This window comes from Crocuta crocuta, unplaced genomic scaffold, assembly GCF_008692635.1.
Source record: "Crocuta crocuta isolate KB4526 unplaced genomic scaffold, BGI_CrCroc_1.0 scaffold127, whole genome shotgun sequence".
Taxonomy (NCBI): Eukaryota; Metazoa; Chordata; class Mammalia; order Carnivora; family Hyaenidae; genus Crocuta; species Crocuta crocuta.
In genome coordinates, this window is record NW_027532008.1 from 5,765,557 (window position 1) to 5,782,295 (window position 16,739).

General features: G+C 37.9%; 1 protein-coding gene across 5 annotated transcripts in view; it reads left to right on the forward strand.

The window, feature by feature from the left end:
* HNRNPR (heterogeneous nuclear ribonucleoprotein R) overlaps positions 1-16,739 on the forward strand; it is a 32,367-nt gene that overhangs the window by 227 nt on the left and 15,401 nt on the right. For 2 of the 5 annotated variants that reach the window (XM_077775905.1, XM_077775907.1), the window contains exons 2-5: positions 2,992-3,157; positions 5,412-5,530; positions 6,141-6,248; positions 9,428-9,541. In XM_077775905.1, the coding sequence (XP_077632031.1) occupies positions 3,001-3,157; positions 5,412-5,530; positions 6,141-6,248; positions 9,428-9,541 (498 nt within the window). In that variant the 5' untranslated portion in view covers positions 2,992-3,000. Of the gene's footprint in view, positions 1-2,988; positions 3,158-5,411; positions 5,531-6,140; positions 6,249-9,427; positions 9,542-16,739 lie in introns of all 5 variants that reach the window. The other 3 variants (XM_077775909.1, XM_077775908.1, XM_077775906.1) reach the window with 2 other exon arrangements.

The following is a 16,739-nucleotide window of genomic DNA, read 5'->3' on the forward strand; positions in this document are numbered from 1 at the left end:
CGCATCCTCCCCGCCCCTCCACCCCTCGGCCCGCCGGGTGCTCTCCGCGCGGCCTGTTGGGGACGGCCGTGTTTTTCCCGCCTCCGCCCGCCGCTCCACGCGGCCGGCCGGGCGGCCTAAGGCTCCCGCGGCCCCTTCGTCTCTCCCCTCCCGAGTCGCTTCGCTCTCGTGTCGGCCGGCCTCGCCACGAGTGGAAGGTGTTGCCGATCGGGACGGGCCCGAGGGGGTGGGGTGGGCAGGGGGCGGGATGCAAAGCTGGGGTTACCTGAGCCGGGCGAAAACTTTTGTGCGAGCTGGAGCCCGGGGGCCGATGTGTGTAGGAAGCCTTCCCCCCCTCCCCCACGCTGCATGCTGCGAGCCGAGATTTGAAGGAAAAAATGACTACTAGAGGCCACGAAACTTAGGCTCCGAGCGGCGCCTGTGATGCACGATTCTGAGACTGTCACAGGCGCTCTAAATTGGAAGGGCGATTCTTTTTCTTAGACGGCAGTAACCGTGTTGCCAAAATGTGAAACTTAAAGCCAAGGGGTTCTTGAAGGGCTCGGTCCTTTCACACGGACCTATTTGAGATTTTTGCTGTCCTCCAGAGGCTGGATTTACGTCTCGTGAGTCAGTCGTAGGATAAGGGCTTGACACTCCTGGCCCAGGAGCTAACCGTTAGTTTTCATGTCGTGGGTTCTTTTAAAGCCCGTCTCTTAATGTGAAGAATGTGCACAGAGATGTTCAGAAAAAGTCAGGGAGGGGCTAGTGCCGACTTCCCGAATCTCCCAGCAGCCCTTTTAAATTCTTATTTAAATGTTTCCTTTTTCCAAAAATGCTTATCAAATGACGCTAGTCACAGTACATTTGCTGCATCCAGAAATATGGTTTGGCTGTGTGGCATTGTGTTGAATTGACACAAGAGTGTTAAACGATCTCCTATGACATAAAAGACTTTTTTTTAAACGAGCACATTGCATTTGGCTTGAAGAGAGAGGTTTTTCCTTGGTCTGAAAGGTTTTATTTTCTGGAATCTAATTATTTCACCTTTTTTTGTTGTTGTTGCTAACGTTTACAAACTTTTTGAAAATCCCAACCAATTTCAGAATCAACTTGTAGGAGAGCTTTTGCAATGAAATGATAGTCATAAATGTTTCTATCTTGTGCTTAATACACAACTTGTCTTTTTGCTTTACATATACTTAAAAAAAATACCACCTTACCAGATGTTCATTGAACTTTTCTGTTAAAAATTTGCTTCTTTTCTGTGGCTAATAGAATTCCCAGGTGCAATACTGTAAGGGTCTTGTGATACTGAACTTCTGAGTTCTGATGATCTTATGGTTGTATTTGGGGATGGGGGAACATGGGAAAACAGAACTATATGTTCGCAGAGATTTGGACTTTAGAGTGCATCTTTATAGAAATAGGTTGTATTAATCAGTAAACGTATTCATCTTACACTGTAAGTAGTTTCTTGAGCAAGTGTGCCAGTTTTGAATGTTTTCGTTTTTTGCCAATTCATCAGAATTTGAGGCTTGCCTTGAGAAACATTTCTCCACCCAGAGTTGAACCAGAGTCTGCGTCTATATAGACATTAGTGGGCTATCAAGTCTTATTGTTTGTAGTCATAAGTCATACTTCTCTTATTTTCAGAATAACCCTTTCTGCATTTTCCTCTCTTCCTACGATTACCTCCTTCCCCTTGGTCTTCCTTCCTTTTTCATTAATGTCAACTAAATATCCGTGGACTTTGAAATGAAAAGAAGTTGTTATATAGGTCAGAAAACTGCACCTGGTGCATTTGCACAGTGGTTGATAAGCAATTTGGAAGTGTTGTTATCTTGCGAGTTTTAGTGATTTGTAGGAAGCTTGTATTTTCTTTATCGCTAACTAGGGTACCTTGAGGTTCATCAAGAAAAGTAGGCTTCTTCTTGAGATCCACCTTCATGTCCTTTATTTCAGTATTTGTTGCAGTGTCTTTATTCTGCTGCTTATTATCTTCATCACATTCACTACAGATGAGTGCACTTTAATTCCCTGTCTTTTGAGGCACTATAGAGACTGGCCTTGTATGGTTTTATTATCTAATCTCTCTCTTAAGGGAGTTGGTCCATTTCAGCATTACATACAGGTTGAACATACAAAAAATAATTTGGGTAGGTTAATCTGGGACATCTGACCTAAGTTTACCCTAATTTAGGTAATGTTTGTTGAAACTATTTCGAAGAAGTTAGCTGTCCATTCTTCAATATGTTTTTGCAGCTTTATTTTACTGACATCAAAAATTCAGTATGTACTCATGATTTTTTTTTAAAGAAGCAACCTCAATTATAGCTTATGTTTTATTTTATGTGGACTTAACACAATCGTTTAGCTTTTAACCTTGGTCATTTTTTCTTTTAAATCTGTGAATGGGAAAAGAGCAAATTTTAGCACAAAAATTAATGTCAAGTTGTGTTTTTTTTTTTTTAAGTGAGGCGGAGAAAACCCAAACCACCAACCAGCATGTTGATCTAGAGACAGCAGAGCATTTATTTCACACCTATCCTAGATTTGAAGCAGAACTAGGAAAATTTGAAAGTCCTTAAACTTTGATTAAGTGGTCTGTGGGTGTTCATTCTGTTTCTAAATCAAACTTTTAAAACTGTTTAAGAATTGAGAGCTGATGGGCTTTTGAGGATTTTGTGATTTGTTGATATGCTTGTGAGGACACAACAGCTGCTTTTGTTAATCAGCAATTCTACCGTTAGTAAATTCAAGCCTTTTTTTTTTTAACCTGGTGTACATGAAGTTTCTTAAGGATCTAATGCTTCCATGTACATTTCTTATGGTTTTACAGAGTTATTACTTGCAAATGTAGGTCAGATACATCACAAAAGGCATATAATATTATTTTGATAGAGTTTATTAGCAGCATGTATACAAATTAGTTTAGATAAATCATGCATTGTCCTACAAACTAGTTATTTCTGGCTTAATGTAATATAGCTCCTGAATTTTTTCCAGCAGCATAATAAAATGGCTAATCAGGTGAATGGTAATGCGGTACAGTTAAAAGAAGAGGAAGAACCAATGGATACTTCCAGTGTAACTCACACAGAACACTACAAGACACTGATAGAGGCAGGCCTCCCACAGAAGGTGGCAGAAAGACTTGATGAAATATTTCAGACAGGTATAATATGCATTTCTTGTTTCTGACTGGTTATGAAAGTGAGGGCAAACCACTTTGAATTTTATAGATTTTTTTTAAGGTTAAATAATACTTATTGTTTCTGATCTATGTAGAGCTGAATGTTTGTTACTTTCCCTTCATTGAGGGCATGTTGGGTTTGACTTTGATATTCTTATTTCATTATTTTGAAGCCTTCTTAGTGTTGAATATGCAGTCTTCGTTGCTTCAGAACAGTACATCAATTTGTCTTAGGTTTACCACCAATTAAATTGTATGTTTCAGCATACCAAATTTTACATTTTCTTAATCTAAATCAGTCATCATTTTGCTTTTACTTTTCTACTTTTAGCTTCTTAAAGTGATTGTTAAATCATCAGCTTAGGTCTGATTAGGTGGCATAATAAGAGGACTGGTTAGACTGTATTGTCCGAAACGATAACAAATGTCAGACTTCTTGAGAGTTTGTGGCCTGTCTAGTTTCTAATAGACAAGAATCCACATCTCTCAGTAATTTGGAAGTGCTCGGTTTGTAACAGCTGCTTTTTAAAAAAAATCTAGAAGTCCCATGGACAAGTGCTTAAGCAAATCCGAATATCTTAATATGGTTGGTTGTAAGTGGTTTGAAGTTTTAAAGAGGGAGAGAAATATTTACCCTTAGGGAGTGTTGTTCATAAATAAACGTGTCCTCCCCCTTTGGGGCCATAGATGGAAACTTTCTTCCTCTGTGTTTTGTGTGCCTATCCAGATTTGGGAGAGAGAATTGAATTGTCTGACAAATGTGTCTTAAGTACTCTAGTAACAAATATCTGGTTTTTTTGTCCTTAAAATTTTTTTTCAAATCTGAGAAGCTTAGGATAATTTTAGACATTAAAATGACTTTCTAAAAATGACTCCTGGGTGATGGTTCCATTTGAAAATCAGTCCTCAGGAACTTGCTGTGACATTCTGCCATAGAGAACTGGCAGTGATTTGCTCAGAGATGCTCTCTTGTAGAGTGTTTGTTATTGATAAGAGGCTGACGGTTTGGGTGTAGGGTTGGATTGACAGAATGGAGCGATGGGTGTCCTGAGTTGTGGCTTTGGGTGGTATGGAATATTGAAGTAAGGAAACTCCAATTATTTAGGCATGCTCATTTTGAGCTTTTAAAACAAATCTTGGCAACATTTTCTCAAAGTAACTTTACAAATGGCATTACATTTATTTAAAATATATTTACTGTATGGAATAATGTTCTTTTTGGCTTTATCAAAATGGAGTCACTTGATGTTAGTTCATACGGACTTGGGTTTTTAATCTGCCAAATATTTATTTCCATTTTACATTGGATCAATTCTGAAGTATATTCCTTATATAGAGAGAAATACAACACAAACGTAACCGACTTAAGAAACTATATTATAAACTGAGTAGATGTTCTGTGTGCAGTTGATATATATATGTATAGATTGCAGTGCAAATATATTTTTCTGTATAGTTTACTTGTAAGTCCATAGTCAAGTCCTTAATGCCATTTGAAAAAAATAGTCATTATTGACAGTGTTGTGAATGCCACAGAATCTTTTAAACCTCAACTTGACACACATCAAAAGAACAAAAGATTGCCTTAAAATACGACTTTCAGAATTATTAATCAAGCTGCACTTGCATTTGTAGAAGAGTTTAAAATTATGCCTTTCCACATTCTGATTGCAGCAAAGTAGATGCTCAGATAAACAAATGAATTTCATTTTCTCTTTGGTGCTAAGGAGGAAAAAGCCTTTGATACATCTTTTGGATAGTGGAAAGAATTATTTAATAAAAATGGTTTCTCTTCCCCCCCCCCCCCCCCCCNGTCCATATAATTCGAAGGTTGATCCTTGGGGAATACAGTGTATACTTAACTACTGTAATATAAATCAAAATTTGTTATATTACTGCTTAATCTGTAGTACAGTGTGTGCATCAGATTTAACTTCCAAACCTTAAACCTTTTGGGGAGTGGGAAATGGGGTTAGGATTTTTGTGGGGTTTCTGTGGGATGTGGGGATTGAAATTCATGTTTATAAGTGTTGACATTTTATCTTTTATTTTTGTATTTGTACTCTTGACTTGTGTATATAGTATTTGTAGAGCTGCCTATATGCGTATTAAGTGAAAATGCAGTTTGTTAGTAATAGTATTGCATATAACAATTCTTGATTAAACGTTGGTAGCACAGTTTAGATTATACCCCTTTTGTTGCAGTAACATTACCCCTTTTCAATTTAATTTTTAGGATTGGTAGCTTATGTCGATCTTGATGAAAGAGCAATTGATGCTCTCAGGGAATTTAATGAAGAAGGAGCTCTGTCTGTACTGCAACAGTTCAAGGAAAGTGACTTATCCCATGTTCAGGTAAGGCCATTACTAGAAATGTCTTTGAACAACTAATGATCTGAAATCACTTTACCATTTTTTTTCCTGAGAGAGTTGGTATTTTTTTGTTTAAGAAAAATAATTTAAAGAGAAGAAAAACCTGCTTATGGCAAAGAGTTTTCAGAAACAAAAGGGTTAAGTAATAAGTCTCTCCCCCACTTTTTGCAGTAAGTTACTTTAAAAACTTAGGGTTTGCTCCTTGTTATTACTAGGTTTTTACACGTTTAAATTCCTGAGATTTTAAACATTTTTGGGTTCTCTGCTTCTGTTTTATTATCTTGGAGGGAAATAATGTAGATAGAAATAGTTTTGGAATGTCTGGCAAAGATAGTCCAGATGCACTTGAATATGAACAAATGGAAGACTGATTCGCCAGTGTGGAGGGTAAGCTCCCTGAGGTCTTGGCTGTCTTACTGTGTCTGCTCCAGTCTCCGGCACATAGTAGACTCTCAGGAAATACTTGTTAAGTGAATAAATGGGTAAATCTTTTGTTCAAATTCTTGTCATTTGAAATTGTAATTTAATTATGTATTTGACCTTTCAACCATTCCTGGTGGTTCTTTTTCATTGAATTACTTGCCTGTTCTAGAACAAAAGTGCATTTTTATGTGGAGTTATGAAGACCTACAGGCAAAGGGAGAAGCAGGGGAGCAAGGTGCAAGAGTCCACAAAGGGACCTGATGAAGCAAAGATCAAGGTAAAACTTGACTGGGGTAGTTGTGATGATAATAAGTTTAATGATGAGATTGGATGGGGTGTTTTTCCCCCCATGTTTTCTAGAAAGTTTTTACAGTTCCACTTTTTTATTTTTAAACTAGTGTCTTGGAAATGAGATAATTTAAGGAAACTTACACAAGAAGAATTTCAGGGGCAAACATTTCAATTGTCTGTTTGGTGGAAAGCCCTAATTTACATTCTTTCCTCATTACTTGTTCTTCTGGTTGTGAATAATGCACGCTTATTGATGTTTTTGATAATAGCTTTTTAGATTGATTCAGTCATGTCTCTTGGTTTGATTTCTTTCTAGGCACTTTGTTTCTCTTCATCTACCTCAGTTTCTTTGTTTGCAAACTGGGAAGAGTGATAGTACCCATCCCATAGTGTTGTGAGGATTGAAAGTATTAAGATAATGTCACAGGCTTAGAATAGTGCCTGGAATGTAGCAAGAACTGTGTAACTAGCACCCATTACTGTTACTATTATTGAGATAAACTTCCCTGAAAGGTAAATATAGGGCTTTTGGTGAAAGACCAGTGAACCTAATTCCTTAGTTACATGGATATTGATGTTTTATTGCCACAGTGATAGACTTTTCATATTGAAAAAGTTACATTATTTGATGAAGTTGTTTGTATGGTTTTATGTTTTAGACAGGAAATAAAATTTGATGTTTCTATCATAGGACTGGTTTACATAGAGCTACTTTTGTACTTTTTTCCCCTCATTTATAAAATGGCATAACCCATTCTTTTAAGTATTAATTTATTTGTTTTGAGAGAGAGAGAGTGGGACCAGGGGAGGGGCAGAGAGGGAGGGAGAGCGAGAATCCCAAGCAGGTTCCGCGCTCTTAGAGCGGAGCCCAGTGCGGGGCTCAGACTCTTGAACCATGAGACCATGACCTGAGCCAAAAATCAAGAGTCCGATGTTTAACTCACTGAGCCACCCAGGCACCCCTCTATTTTTAAAATAAATATGTGAGGAGCATCTGGGTGGCTCCTGAGATAGAACCCCATGTCAGGCTCTGTGCTGACAGCACGGAGCCTTCTTGATTCTCTTTCTCCCTCTCTGCCCCTCCCCTGCTCGCACGCTTGCTCGCTCGCTCTCTCTCTCTCTCTCTCAAAATAAATAAACTTAAATAAATACATGAAAATTCCATTTGACGTATAGTTACTTTTAGGAAAACTTATTAGCATGTATTGAATAGGCCTATGTTATTTCCTTCAAGCTGGGTATTTGCTCTTGGTAAGGTATGTATTATATATGTGATATGTGTATATTACATATTAGACAAGTCATGTGTACGCATGTAATATATGTATTGTGTTTTTATTATTTATCAACATGTTTTTCTGTGCTTAAAGGTAGAGCAGTTCTTTTTGAGTCAAAGGTAGAAGAACAGATAGCATAAGGTAACTCTTAAATCCCAGAGCTCCTCCAAAGATATTTTTGAAAACCACTAAACTTGATGATGTGTAAAGTCTCTCGTTGCTTTGACATTGTGTATAGATCTTTCTCAACTTAGGATGGGGTTACGTCCAGATAAACCCATCTTAAGTTGATAAAAATATCCCAAGTTGTAAATGCACCTAATTACACTTAAGCTGCCAAACACTGTAGCCTAGCCTACCTTTTTTTTCTTTTTTAAGAGAGAGTGCGCATGTATATATGCACAAGCTGGGGAGGGGCAGAGGGAGAGTAAAGAGAATCTCAAGCAGCCTCCACACTCAGTGGACCCCGACCTCAGGACCTTATGACCGATATTAGGACCTCACAACTGTGAGATCATGACCTGAGCCAAAATCAAGAGTCTGACACTTAACTGACTTGCACCACCAAGGCACCCCTAGCCTAGTCTACCTTAAAGGGGTTTAGACTTAACATTAGCCTAATTGGGTAAAATCATCTAACACAAAGGGTATTTTATAATGAAGTGTTAGATAATTCACATAAGTTAGAGAGCTCTGTACTGACAGTGAAAAACTGGTCGGTATGGGTACAGAATGGTTGTTCATGTATTGGTTACTTAACCGTGTGATTGCATGGCTTACAGGGAGCTGAGCCTCCCTGCCACAGCCCAGCATCATGAGAATATCATACTGCATGTTGCTAGCCTTGAAAAGATAAAGTATGAAGTGTGGTTTCTACTGAATGCGTATCACTTTCACACCATCTTGAAGTCGAAGTCTTAGTTGGATCACCGCAAATCGGGGACCATCTCATTTTTGAAACATGAAGTGTAAAATTCTTTCCTATTTAGATACATTGCATTTCCTTTTTTTTTTTTCCCCATTTTGTCTGTTCTATAGGCCTTTCCTATAAATATAAACTCTTAAAGGCAGGAACCATTACCTTTGTTTCTGCAATTCCTTTAATACCTAATGTGAAAAAAGTTGGTAATCAGGAAACATAAGGTTTTTGTTTGTTATTGAAACCTGAGTATACTCATTTGGTAGTGGTCAAATATTTTGAGTCCATGCTGTATGAGAAATGGTCTGGTTTTTACAGAACTTCTGGTATAGCAGGAAGTGAAAACAAGGATTAAACAAAATAAAGGTTAAATTACTTTACTAGAAAGTCAGAGTAGGAAGATGTGAGAAATAGTAAATGAGAGACACTGCATGAAGGAGGTAGGACTTCTGATTTTTTTTTAATTCATTTGTTCTTGAAAGAAAGCATGGGGGGGGAGGGAGAGAGAGAGAGAGGGGGAGGGAGGGAGGGAGAGAGAGAGAGAGAGAGAGAGAGAATGAGAGTATGAATCCCAAGCAGGCTCTGAACTGTCAGCATGGAGCCAGAGGGGCTCAAACCCATGAACCATGAGATCATGACCTGAACTGAAATCAAGAGTTGGATGCTTAACTGACTGAGCCACCCAGGCACCCTGGGACTTTGGATTTTTTAAGGGTAGAGAACATTTTATTTGAAATGAATCACAGGCGGATATATGGTATGTTAAGGGAACAAGTTCAGCAAAGCTCTCCGTGAAGTAGAGGAGAGTGCAAGTGCTGCAGCATGTAAGTGTGTGTAGATGTGTTCTGTCACATTTTTCATAATCCTTACCCCATTTTTCTGTTATTGTTCACAACAAAAATGTGTTGTGTGCTTAGAGATTAAATTTGCCTACAATTCAAGTATAAACAGATGTATAATTATCTTTAGGCGTTGCTTGAGAGGACTGGCTATACTCTGGATGTAACCACAGGACAGAGGAAGTATGGTGGCCCTCCGCCAGACAGTGTGTACTCTGGTGTGCAACCAGGAATTGGAACAGAAGTAAGTATTCTTCAGCTGTTTGCCGAAATCTTTCCAGTTTGTAAATTATTCTGTTGTACGATGGGGAAGAATACTTGATTCTTTTCAAAGTGTAGTTATAATTAATTCTTTTTGGATATCCGTCTGTATTTTACTGTCCTCCTAAGCAAGGAGAATCATGTGATTAGTAGATACCCAAACACTTTGTAAAGGAATGTAGAGTTCTTAGAACTGGTTGCTAAAACCATGCAACCAACAACACACTATTTTAGGTGCTTTCATGTCAGTGATTTTGAATAGTGCTTGTCCTCTCTCCCTGATCTACCCTCCTCACATAAAGGGTACTCCATATTTACTGAGAGACTTATTGATGGGAGTGGGTTACCCAAGGGAAGGATGGAGAATCAGATAAAAGAGCACATGGGTCTGTCCTTGAACAAAGAAGCAATTCTTCCTCCATATGTGTCTTTGTAAAGGTTTCCTTATATACCTTTAGGTTAGCCGGTTCTGATCGTTGAAATGGTAAAAACTGTGTGCCAAAATGTAAGTTTACAGCAGGACCTTTTCTAATTTGGTGTCTTTCAGGTAGCCACAAACAAAGATTATTATTTCTAGTTTGTGAATAAAGATCTCACCAAATAACATAACTTTTTAGATTTATATCAGAAGTAATTCCAGTGTATTCTCTGTGTATAGAATAGAGTTTATATTCATTGGTCTTTGTTCCCTGAACTTTCAAACATAATTACAGTTAGTATGCTATTTCTTAATATTTAGCAGTATTAAAAGGACTCCAAGCATTTAAACATTTTCTTTAAAGATTTTTTTTATTTTTAAATGATCTCCATACCAATGTGGGGCTCAGACTCACAACCCAAGATCAGTTGCACACCCAGCCAGGTACTCCAACCCATCCTTCATTGGAAGGATTGTGAACCCTTTCAAATCTACGCTTACGTTTTGTTTACTTTTAAACAATATGTAGTTTGGCTTTTTCACTTGAATTACTTCATAATGTAATTTTTCTCTTGGTTTTAAATTTTGTTTGCTTACCTTAAACCGTCACGTAAAATATGTAAAAAATGGAATTCTTCCTTTGCCTCTTCTTATCTTGAGGCTGCCTAAAACACCTCCAAGAGGGGAATACAGTCTGAAAAGGTTATCTGTAGTATAGCATCCAGCAAGTGATGTTCTTATTGATATTTACCAATTACTACATTTATCTTAGTCTTGTTTCTTTAACTAGTTATAAAATCCTTAGGAATAAAAATTAAGACTTCATATAATGTTATATTTTATATTGTTACTGCTTATTACATATTACTGTATGTTATAAAATATAATTAAAAACTTTTTATAGTTTATGATTATAAAAATGAACTTATTTAGCCCATTAGATTCGTTTTATTAATGAGCTCGTTAATGGAGACTTGTTCTATCTTTGTTTCATATAGATAAGAAAGGAATTTGTTAGTACTCTTAAGATTTCGCTGAAAGCATCTGAACCATTTAATAGGATAAGCTATTTTGAGTATCCAGTTAGAAACAACGTTGGTATCTTAATTGTAAAGTATGTTTAAGTTCTCTTATTTGGCATTGTCTCTGTGGAAAAGCTGCATTTTCCTACATATTAGGTATCCTCGCACAGAGCACATATTATTGCAGTAAAGTCCCTGTGTGAGCCTAAGCCACTCCTGTCAAGCAGTTTGTTACAACAAAATCTTAGTATAAAGGTTTGGATTCTTCCTATAAAGTTAAATTTCATGAGATTTGGCCTATACTTGTTGAAAATTAAAGGTTTTTAAAAATCAGAAAAATAAGTTTTTAATTTATTAGGTTGCTAATTTAATAAATAATTTGGTTTTAGTTGGTGTCATTTTTAATGCTGTGAGGTTTAAGTTCTTGTTCTTTTGTGTTTCACTGCAGTCATTAAACATTTTTAGCTCTTGATTGAGGAAGCCGAAATTAGGGTCAGTGCCTGAGACTGACAGTAGTAAAATTCAGTTATGAGAAGACCAAGGTTTCATCTCTGGGCAAAATGTACTGTAAATTAATCCTATAAGTGAGCACTCCTTTGCAGACATTTTTACTTTTTATTTTATTTTATTTATTTTTTTATGTTTATTATTGAGACAGAAATAGAGCATGAGTGGGAGAAGGGCAGAGAGAGAGGGAGACACAGAATCCCAAGCGGGCTCTGGGCTCTGAGCTGTCAACACAGAGCCGGATGTGGGGCTCAAACCCACGAACTGTGAGATCATGACCTGAGCCAAAGTCGGACGCTTAACTGACTGAACCACCCAGGCGCCCCTGCAGACATTTTTAAACATTGCCCTGAAATGCAAAATATACAAGAAAAATAGGTATTAATTTTGAAGTGTATTTTTTAGTGTGTCTTGGCCCCAAATCAGGCCTGGTCATAGTACCTTTGTATTCTTCAGCTGGCATTGTATAACTGTTTTGGGAAGCAACTTCTATTTTTATTTGTTTACATTATAATAAGCACTATGTTTAAAGAGCATAGCACTGATGTTTTGTAGAGCAATTCAAAGCAAATGGTACATTGAGATTTAATTCTTTGGTTTATTAACTAATGGAAGTGTGAGAGATCCAGTATATTTAATAGAGATGTGAAAGTATATGACTTAGTAGTACCTAAATTGAATTATGTATAAGGAAGAACTGCTGTGTTTGCAAAATAGCAAATAGGAGCTGGATGATGGAAGAAGCCAGTAGATACTCAAAAGACGATGTTATGCTGCCTCTTAACCTCTGTTCCTTCCAGAGCCTCAGAGGACTTTCTCTGTTGCTGTTGAAATATTTGATGGATAGATAGTAGACAGCCAAAACTTTTTTCAAGCCTTGATACTTAATGAGTAAAGAAAGAACTGTTGTTATAGTGTTCATTAGATTCTGTTGGTTCTAATTCTGTCNAGAGGTCTTTGCCTTTTAAAAAATAAATAAACAGATATTTATATGGAGCCAGAATGGCTCAGGGACCAGCAAGTTAGTATAAGGAAAGCATTTCTATTTCATTTTAGTTAATTAAAAATTGAGCTTAGAAACTTGTAAAGGAATGATGCTTACTTAGTTTTTGAATACAATTTAGTTTTAGCCTTTTTAAGTTATTTTAATGTCCTAAATTAAACTGATCTTGAAATGAAGCCATCTCCTTTTTCTCAGTAAACCAGTATTATTATTTTTTTAATGTTTTATTTTTGAGAGAGAGCACACACACACGGAAGTGGGGAAGGGACAGAGAGAGAGGGAATCTGAGCAGGCTCTAGGCTCTGGGCCATCAGCACAGAGCCCGACTCAGGGCTCGAGTGTACAAGCAGTGAGATCATGACCTGACAGAAGTCAGATGATCAACTCAACTGAGCCACCCAGGCGCCCCTGTTATTATGTTTTTAATGTTTATTTAATTTTGAGAGAGAGAGCAAGACACAGAATCCAAAGCAGGCTCCAGGCTCCGAGCTGTCAGCAACAGAGCCCAACACGAGGCTTGAACCCATGAACTGTGAGATGATAACCTGAACCAAAGTCGAATGCTTAACCCACTGAGCCACCCAGGTGCCCCAGTAAACCAGTATTGTTAGCCTGTTTCTTCATGGACCCTAGTGATTATAATATTGGGGACTTGGTTGACTGAAGATTTGCTGATGTTTCTTCAAAAGTAAAACAGTATTGGGGCGCCTGGGTTACTCAGTTGGTTAAGCGTCCGATTTCGGCTCAGGTCATGATCTCACGGTTCGTGGGTTCGAGTCCCGCATTGGACTCTGTGCTGACAGCTAGCTCAGGGCCTGGAGGCTGCTTCAGATCTGTGCCTCCTCTCTCTGAGCCTTCCCTGCTTATGCTGTCTGTCTGTCTGTCTCTCTCCTCTCAGAAATAAATAAAACATTTTTTTTTAAAGTAAAACAGTATTCTTTAAAAAATCTGTAAGTTGGACTTCTAACATTCAAATGATATTTTAGAGTACAAGGAACTTGCTCTTATGAATCCTTTCTGTAGAGTGATTCATCAGTCATTAAGTTACTTTTTCTGAAAATACAGGTTTTTCACTTTAGGTTTGCTTAATGAGGTAAACTTTCTGGTTCTAAAAATAATAGGCACAAATGTGATATAAATAGTATAATCTGACACCTAGCTTCCTCACTTAGCTGTATGTCACCTGTGTTTTCATAGTGCCACTTTCTGTGCTCTTTCTTTGCTTTATTATATATTTGTAATGGGTATGGAAGAAATAGGGGTGGTGAAAAATGCAATTATGAAGCACCACTGCATTATGTTAATGGGAGCAGTCTGAAGCCGAATTTGCTTCCAAGAACAGTTTTTAAATATTCAAATACAAGTAACCTCAAATATAAAAATACTCTGTCCAGGCTAGGCCCAGAGAGCTTAGCCACACCAAAAAATAACACCTCAAAATGAATACCAGCTATCCTTCTATATTTTTTGTCTTAAGGTGCCTTTTATCAGTAGTTTGTTGTTGTTGTGTTTGTGTGTGTGTGTTTTTAGTGCTATGCCCAGTTAATGAATGCTCATTTACAGGATTGGTAATAAAGGATGGTATAGCTGAGGCTAGTGAGAAGTGGTCAGATTCTGTCAGGTTTTATTGATGAGTTGGATATGGGAGTATGGGAGAAAGGAGCCAAGGAAGACTTCAAGGCTTTGTGACTTGAGCAGCTAGCTAGGAGGATGGAGTTGCCATTTATTGAAGAATGCTGTACAGAAGGACAGATTTGCAAGATTGAAAGATTGCAATTCAGTTCTGGACATGGTAAGAGTTAGATGTCTCTTAGACCTCCAAATGGAGCTGTTGAGTGAGCAGTTGCTTATATAATCCTGGAGTTGAGGGGGGAGTTTTGGCTGGAGATTACAAATGGTGGGAGGCATAAATGTCCAGATGGTATTTGAAAACCAGAGTTTGGATGTGGTCACCAAGGAAGTGTGTGCAGCTAAAATAAAGGTCTGAGATCTGATCCCCGCAGCCCTCCACATTTAGAGGTTTGGGAGATGAGAAGGAACTAGCAAAGGGAACTGAGGAGAAAGAGAAGAACCAGGGGTGTGGTATCTTAGAAGTCAAGTGAAGAGAGTTTTCACAGAAGGAAGCTCAGTCAGTTATAACAAACTTTCCAAAAAAGACAAGGACTGTGAATTGCCATTTGATTGTGGGAACATGGATGTCATTAATGACTTTGACCATGGTGGTGAAAGCTGGATTTCAAGAAGATTCAGGAGAGTGGGAGGTGAGAGATTTGAGATAGCAGGAATATATAGCTCTTTTGAGCAATTTTGCTAAAAAGGGTAGCAGAGAAATGGGACAATGACTGGAAAGTGTGTCATAGTCAAGATAATATTTTTGTTTTCATTTAAGTTTTAAGTGAGAAATTATCACTTGTGTGCTGATGAGAATGGTCTATGAATAAAGGATAAAATTGATGATCAGATTGTTGCTAGGTCAAGTGTCCTTGAATAGAAGAGAAGGGATGGGATCTAGTGCATAAGTTAACAGCATGAAGTAGATTTTCATTTGTACATCCATCAAAGATGAGCAGCTATTTATGTTCCAGGCACTGTGATCAGTACTGGGAATAAAATGAGAACAAGATAGATGTGGGCTCTCTGCTCAGGTGGAAATTGAACCCTCTTGATGGTGTTATTCCCAGATGAGGTTATTGTAACTCACTGATTAAGAAACTGACTCAAAGTAACTAAAATGTAGATTTGAATCCAACATAACTTAAAGCTCAACGATTTCTCACATTTTCCCTACCTTTACAGCTATCAACCTATTACTCCGTGCCACCATCATCTCCTGCCAGGATTGCCTTGTGAACCTGACTGGTCAGCCTGTTTCTCCATACAGTCCATTTTCTATCTAGCTGTCAGCCCTTTAGAACATGTCATACCCACTCACTGCCCAGAACCCCCTTCCCAGCACATTTAGAATAAAATGCAAACCCCTAACATGGTTTAACTTAATCTGGTCCTGTTCTCTCTTTCCCAACAGGTTTCTATTCCAGTCACCGTCCTGTTTGTTGTTTTTCACATATGCTAGTGGATTCCCATCTTTTTGTAGTTGTTCCTGTACCTTGGAATGTTTTTTCCTCAGATTCTTAATTTTCTACTTTAAGTCTCCTCTCAAATTTTCTTCTTCAAGGAGGCCCTCTTAATTATTTTTTTTTAAATTTTTTTAAATGTTTTATTTATTTCTAGGAGAGAGAGAGAGACCGCGGGAGCAGGGGAGGGTCAGAGAGAGAGGGAGTCACAGACTGAAACAGGTTCCAGGCTCTGAGCTGGCAGTCAACACAGAGCCCGACGCGGGGCTCGAACCCACGAACCGCGAGATCATGACCTGAGCGAAAGTCGGACGCTTAACCGTCTAAGCCACCCGGGTGCCCTGTGGGAGGCCCTCTTAATTAAAATATAGCCTTTTTTCACCAATTATTCGCTTTCTTTGCTTTTATTTTTCTTAGCCTTTATTAATTTCCTGAAATCATATTTTTTTTTTTACTTTTGTCTCTATCAATAATATATAAGTCTCATGTTTAGACCTTGTTTGTGGTATTCACTGTATCTCTAGAACTTAGAAAAACAAATATGGCACATGAAATCAAGGTATATGCAATTCCACGTCTCATGAAAAGTTTGGACAAGTTGTAAGTAGGGAGGAAGCCAGTTGTCTATATAGGCTAGGTATTCTGATTAGAACAACTTCAAGCTGATGTTAAAAGATTAGTCAGATACGGATAGGAATGAGAGGGATTCAAAATAACTGAGTTTTGTTTATGAAAGTATTATTTCTTTGGTCATCTTATGGGTGGAGGGAGCCATAGAACTATGCTTTCCTAAGAGAAATGGGGAAAATTAAAGGAACTGGTTGGCAAGTGTGGGTTTACTCATTTTGATTTTTGGAAAAAAAGAAACATTTGTTGCAAATCTATTATATCTACCATAGAATATTTAGAAAATATAATTAAAATAAAGTTAGAACAGTTTTTCATGTACTGATAAACCACTATTAGTACTATTCTGATACATAGTCATTCATATTTATGTCTACATCTGTATTTAGAAAACAAGAATTGGGGCACCTGGGTGGCTCAGTTTGTTGTGTCCGACTTTGGCTCGGGTCATGATCTCACGGTTTGTGGGTTTGAGCCCCGCGTCAGGCTCTGTACTGACAGCTCAGAGCCTGGTGCCTGCTTCAGATTCT